The sequence below is a fragment of the Tympanuchus pallidicinctus genome, unplaced genomic scaffold (assembly GCF_026119805.1).
Source record: "Tympanuchus pallidicinctus isolate F22 unplaced genomic scaffold, pur_lepc_1.0 scaffold7, whole genome shotgun sequence".
In the NCBI taxonomy this organism is placed as follows: domain Eukaryota; kingdom Metazoa; phylum Chordata; class Aves; order Galliformes; family Phasianidae; genus Tympanuchus; species Tympanuchus pallidicinctus.
The window spans coordinates 9,506,336-9,513,039 of NW_026294791.1; the positions used below are offsets into that span (position 1 = coordinate 9,506,336).

At 59.8% G+C, this 6,704-nt stretch overlaps 1 protein-coding gene across 1 annotated transcript; it reads right to left on the bottom strand.

Moving 5' to 3' along the window:
• Window positions 1-273: 273 nt before the first annotated feature.
• Window positions 274-3,505, bottom strand: LOC128072394 (Krueppel-like factor 2). Its single transcript, XM_052666144.1, has 3 exons — window positions 3,337-3,505; window positions 2,148-3,111; window positions 274-1,514 (listed from the first exon to the last, which is right to left on the bottom strand). Exons 1-3 carry the CDS (start codon window positions 3,424-3,426, stop codon window positions 1,339-1,341), a joined length of 1,230 nt encoding a protein of 409 aa, XP_052522104.1. The 5' UTR covers window positions 3,427-3,505; the 3' UTR covers window positions 274-1,338.
• Window positions 3,506-6,704: the final 3,199 nt, after the last annotated feature.

Consider the following 6,704-nt stretch of genomic DNA (forward strand, 5'->3'; position numbering starts at 1 on the left):
CTCAGCTGTGACTCACCGTAGGACCGGTCACACCATCCCTGAGATGCAATTGCCCCATCTGCAGATTAGGGAAACTGAGGCACGGGGAAGTGGAGTGACTCAAGAGCTGTTGCACAGGAGATGCCGCTCGGATGCCGAGGGTTGGGCGTTCCCCATCGATCCTCCGCAGCTAACTTAAGCAGAAATGAACATCGATGTAAATATTTACTGACAAGCAGCCCAGCCTCACCCACTCCTCTCAGAAGACAGCTTTAAAGTAAACTCTCCTGGCTCTTTCATGTTTACATCTTGTTTATTTATTATACAGCAGATCACAATATTTCAACAGTTTGCATATAAAGAAAAGTAACATTTCAGAGTGCGAGAGACCTAACGTGCCCAAGCAGAGAAATGTTAATTAACAATATACACAGACAGGAACAGTGCACTTCCCAAAGCTGAGACTCATCTGTGTTCCCAGCTGGAAGAAAAAAATATATTAAAAAACAGAAACATTATATATTACTGCTTTGTTTAATTTACATCTTGCTTTGCAGAAGCTGCACATAAAAAGATTCATTCTGAGTTTTCTCTTTTTCCCTCTAAGAAAGTTTCAAGTATAGCAGAGACCTGGGCATTCAGAGCTGGACTCACTGTCCTTTACACACTATGTTTTTAAAAAGCAGCATGGGGAAGGCAGCCGCAGCAGTACCTGGTGTCATCCTGAGGGGAAGAACTAAAGTAGACCATTGGTGAGAACCATTTGGGCTCCCAAGAGGAGAACTGTGGGCATAGGATCAGACCACCCAGGGGGTCCCAGGCTAGTTCTGAGGGCATCCAGCTCCCTGTGTGATGCAACACTGCACTGCCGACCCCCACAGAACCTTTATACTCATGATTAAGTCCTAATTTAACCCCACACTCCCCGGGATTTCGGGCCAGGACGTTTGCTCTGACAGCCGCAGCTGAGAAGAGCGGAACACAGAGTTGTGGGACATGGATCTCCAGCACAGGAGCTCGGCCAGAATCAGCCACCACCATCCCCAGAGCTGCAGGGTGCCAGGACTAGGGAGAAGGTTTTGAAGCCAATGCCAAATACAAGCGAGGAGCTCTGGGAACAGATCCCTGCTGCACCAGCCCTCAGCAACAGGAACAGGCCAAGGGACTTCGCATAGCCCTGCTCCTCACCTTCACCCCAGCACGCAGCCGAACCCTGCTCTCACAGCAGAGGCAGGAGGAGAAAATAGTTATCAGCTACAAGCAAGAAGGGCCGGGCTGCTCCCCAATGCTATTTACAGCAGGAGCTGCTCCGGGGAGTCGCTCAGCAGAGGGGATGCCGAGCGCGCCTGCAGCCCCCGCTCACATGTGCCGCTTCATGTGCAGGGCCAGGTGGTCAGAGCGGGAGAAGGCCCGCTCGCAGAGGTGGCACTGGAAGGGCCGGTGCCCAGTGTGCTTGCGGTAGTGGCGGGTCAGCTCATCGGAGCGGGCGAACTTCCAGCCGCAGCCTTCCCAGGTGCAGTGGTAGGGCTTCTCACCTGTGGGGAGAGGGGCTGTCAGTTGCGCACAGCACTCCACATGCGTTCACCCCCCCCCTTCCCAGTCCTCCTGAGTCCCTGCCCACCGCTCCTAGGCTCCTTCATAGAGAGGAAACAGACTGTGTGCCGTTGTCAGACCCACCTTTCTTTCATCCCGATCTTCCTGCCCTTCACCTAACATATCTCTGCCTCGTTTGCCTCAGCACGAGGCCCACCTCTGCCCCACTGCAAGAACCCCTCCACGTGCCTCTGCCCCCTCGCCTGTCCCTGCCAAGGAACCTCACTCACCACGTGCCGCATCGCAGCTCTGCTACAGGGCTACATCAGAACACTTCCACCATGGGGACCCCACTCCCTGCGTCCTCAGCCCAGCTGTGGGTACTTATTTGCCACACCTCATATCTCAGGGTCTTGAGCACACCCGGCCCCCACATAGGGCCATTCCTGCCTCTCACAGCTCACCCCAACCCGGCCCCACACCGTGAATCCTCCTCATACTCCACGGCTGGGGCTATTACCGTGGACAGACGGCAGAGCATCCCCTCCACGCGCCCCTATCCAACCCCACCGCGGGGACCGCGCGAGTAACCCCATGCGTCCTGACCCTCGCCCGCCTCCTCGGGGCTTCCTTACCCGTGTGCGTCCGCATGTGCGCCTTGAGATGGGAGCTCTTGGTGTACGTCTTGCCGCAGCCCGGGTATTCACAGTTGTGCGTCGCCGTCCGCTTGCGCGCCCACGAGCGGCGGCCGCGTTTGGGCTTGCAGTCCTCGGGAGGGCCCCCGGTCGGGAAATACTCCAGCACCGGGGAGTTGGGCGGCGTGACCAGCAGCCCAGGCAGCCCCGCCGGACCTGGCCCCGGCCCCTTTAGCGGCTCCCTGAAAACACTGAAGTGTCCATGAAACTGAGGGGGCGGCTGGGGGGCGAAGTGGGGCGCGTAGCGATGCGGGGCCACGGCGTAGTGGGGCGGCAGGTCGGCCAGCAGGTGCGGGTCGGCGCCGGGCAGCGGTTCCTCGGGAGGGCCCAAGCGGCCGTGGGTGAAACCAGGGTACGGCAGCGGTGGTCCCGACACCGGGCCCGGCGCCATGCGGGGGGGCTTGTGTTCACCACCTCCCGGTCCCAGGTACTCGCCGCCAGGCACCCCCAGCATGCAGGCGCGCTCCTCCGGCTGCTCCTTCTTGATGCGATGCCCGAAAGGCTGCGACGGGTCCAGGGGCAGCGGGCGGGACAGGGCCGGGTGCAGGGCCGAGTGGTGGTGGTGCGGGTGGTGGGGGCCACCGGGCACCCGCAGCTCCGTGTACTCCCGCCGCTGCAGGTCGCAGTGCGCGGGCAGGTCCGGGGTGAGAAGCTCGGCCACGTAGCTGTGGCTCTGGCCATCGGGGTACGGCGCCGGGAACTTGCCCGGCGTGGGGTAGGAGCCGTCGCTGTCGTACGTGGTGCCGCAGCTCTCGGGGGTCTCAGGCAAAGGGTAATTGGGGCCGGGCGGTCCCTGCCCGCCGCTGCTAGTGTGCGCCAGGATGAAGTCCAAATCCACGAATTTACCCAAGTCGTCCTCCTCTCGCTTCACGGCAGCGGCGGGGCCATCCTGCTGCAGCATCCTCTGCGGGAACATCGGCGTCAGGAACGGGACAGCGGGGCACAGCTCCCCCCCACTCGTACCCCCTTCCCGGGGCGGCGGCTCTCCCAACCCACCCGACGGCTCCGAACCGCTACGGCACAGCGCCAGCAGCGCCCTCCGACGGCGAAGGGACCGAGCACCGGACCCAGCACCCCCGACCCCAACACCCTCTCCCTCGGCACTCCGTCCCCAGCGCCCGCTGCTTACGTGCATGTCGGCGGACCGCTCCTCCAGCGGCAGCAGGTTGGTGAAGGTGGAGATGGAGGGCAGCGCGCTCTCGTCCACGGCCGCCGCCATGGCGGGCCGGGACCGGGCACGGGGCTGGGGGGAGCGCGGCGCGCGGGGCCCGGCTCCGCTCCGCTCCCCGCGGCGGCGGCAGCGCTGCTCTGCGCCGCCCCGCGCCCCTAAGCTGTTAACAGCATGGCTGCGTTCCTATTGGTCCGATTTACATTGATGTTGGCCGCCGCAGCTTTCTATTGGGTACTGAAGTTGTTAAGCCCCGCCCCCCTGCTCTCAGGCCACGCCCGCCTCCTTGGGGCTGCCTTCGACGGGTCCAGACGGAGGGCGGCCGATGAGCCCCGACCCGGAGTGCGGGGTCCCGGCGTGGGTCGCGGAGCCGAGTCCTCAGTTCTGCAGCACCTTCAGTGTCACCGCACAGCTGGGTCTGTCCGTGCCCTATGCCACAGAGCGAGTGGAGAGGGTGCCAGCGTGGATCACAGAGCCCAGCGTAGAGGGGCACGTTGAGCCTGACCTACACTGGTGTCCACGGACACGAGTGGGAGTGAGCAGGGCCAGCACAGAGGTGTGCTGCAAACCGATGCGCCCACACCGCTCACCTCTTGTAACGGTGAATGTGAGGCTGCGTCCCCTGTGCGGTGCAATCAGCAGCCCGGAGTGCAGAGCTGCCATCAGGCCAAGCGCAGGGTACGTGTGCGAGCAGAGATAAGCACACCAGGGGCTGGCAGCCTGCTTGCCTCTCCTCATCGCACCCCACAGCCCCACAAGATGTTTGCCTGCCCTCCTGGGGGCCAGCACCATGGCAAGGCCTCCAGCAGCCCCACTGCAGAGGGTGTAAGTCTGCTGTGCCGCTCTGCTCGCTCCACGGAGCCCCAGCACAGTGCCATCCCCACGAGAGCTCCCTGCAGCAGCAAGTAGGTTGTGACATCCCCATTTGCAGAGTGACCCCTCTCTGTGCCACCAAATGGGGATGTGGCACAGAGGTGCAGGGCTCTGGGTGGCCACCCAGGGGCTCTGGGCCTTGGTGTGTATCCCACTGCGAGAGCACTCCGCTTGGCCTCCCTCCAGGCAGTACCAGGAATGGCCCGGTTTCTGTTGCGCTTGTCAAGGAGCCATAGTCCTTATCTCTCCCAGCTTGTCTCCCTGCTTTCTGGGGCTTTCCATCTCAAGATACCTTTCTAAGAACTCGGGCTGCTGCCGTCCTGCTCAGAAGCGAGGAGTCAATTTGAAAAAAAACACACATAAACACCCGAGGTGCGCACACACACACGCACCGCCGCTGCTGGATCCAAAGCCACCCTACCAGTTGCTTTCATCACCGTGCTTTAATTATAAGGGTGGAGCATTGCAATAAATTATTTCGGTAATCCCGTGGAACAACAACGATTCAGATCTTCCCCTTTTACCAAGAATCCCTGCCCTCATTTCCAGAGCACGCGCTGGGACTCTGCCTGGCACTGCATGCCTGCCACCAATGGCTGTGGTAGTGTCACCCGACGGGTTGAAGTGTATGGGTGCCACATCCTTCCCCTGAAAAAGTCACAGTCTGAGTGGGGAAAGGCTCAAGGTGTGTGGGCACCCTGCTGGCCTGGCCCCCACAGTGTCTTGTTGAAGTCACCAGCTAATCCCATTATTTGTTTCTCATCCAAATAATAATTAATAGTGAGGCAGTTCCTGCCCAAAACTTTTATAGATAAGTGAGAGCAGATGCCACAGGAGATAAGTTCTCATCCCACTTGGCTTTTCCCTTTTCCAGGCACTTTTCACAGCTTATTCCAGGAGAGGCATCACCAGTAGATAGGAGTCCCTTTTACAGGCAATGTTTCTTGTAGATGTGGGGAAATCCTAATGCTTCCTAATTGCTTATAGAAGGGCAGCATGGAGGGGCAGCACTGTTCCCAGCACTGTGTGGGGAGCACGGCAGAACTTGGTGCGCCAGGAGCCCCAGTGGATGTGAATGGGCTCAGCCGGAGTCTGACGGCACGCATGCAGCCTGCTGTTGACAGAAGCCCATTTAGGAAACACAAATTATCTCCCGCTCCTCTGCAGCAGACTGTAAAGTAGATGGCATCAGACAAGATCAAACAGCAGCTCAGCGGGAGAGCAAACAGTGGGAGGGAAGGGCTGTGCGCCACGGCGGTGGCCCAAGAGGAAAGGGTTAATGGTTATCCTGCATGTTCGTAGGTGCTGGGGTGTGCGCTGCTGTGGGTGGCATTGGTTCCCTGTGTCCCTTCTCCTCTGGGGAACTTCAGAGCTCCTATAGCATTGGCCATATCATCACAGCCCAGAGAGATTTGGCTGCAGTGGGTGACACAGCTGGAGCCCCAGGGGGGTCCGGCAGGGTGGTGCCGCAGGGACGCACCGCAGGCTGGAGGGACACCTGGGGGCATGGAGTGGGGTGACACTACCAGTCTCCCTCTGCCTAGAGCTGGCTCATGTGGGGAAGGGTCCAGGAAGGAGACCGCAGACCTCCCTCCATCTCCTCTAAGCCCCTTCCCCTCCTGGAAAGAAAAGAGGAACTGAAAATGAAATTAAAGCATAATTCAATCCGGAGCGGGTCCAGAATAAAGTCATCTGCTCTTATCGTGCGCTGGCAGGCTCTTCCCGCTCGGCAACAAACACAATGTTATCAGGGCACAGAGGGCAGATTCGTTTGCACCGGCCAAGCGAGCTGCTGTGTCCGCCCTGCCTGCCCGGAGCCCGGGGAGCACCGGGACACACGGATGGGGCTGAGGGCTGCAGAGGGCAGCAGCACCCCGACACAATGGCTGCGGGTCCCCTTGGATGGGTCTGCTGGCTCAGGTCCCTCCTGGTGGACATCCAGCGCTGCATAGGGACGGCAGTCAGGAGTGATGTCGGATGAGGAGAACACACATGTCCCTGTCTCCCATGAGTGTTCCCAGGTGCCAGCGCACCCTGAGGAGTGGCACAGCCACCTGTCCTATGCTTTGCCATGTCACACAGAGCAGGCAGAGCTGGCTGTCCCATGCTCTCATCATACACTTCACCATGGACCACATCCCGCATCCCACTTTGATCTCCGCCCGAGCCCTGGCTGTGCCCTCGCTGCTGGGGCTGCCGGCCGGGCTGTTATGGGGCCAGCACAGCCTTCTGAGTCTTTCTTTATATACCCCTGTTATTTTTAACTCTGCCTACGCAAATCCCAAATCCGGAATGAGCAGCGGCCTGGGGCCAAGGGGAAATGGACATGGTGCAAATTTCCTGCCCTTTTTACCTCTCTTCCTCTATAACACACAGCAACGTTTTTCCTCCACTGCTTAACTTTCACTGGTACAGGAAAGCTGAAAGCACCGTGCCCGCGGGGGTGAGCATTGTGA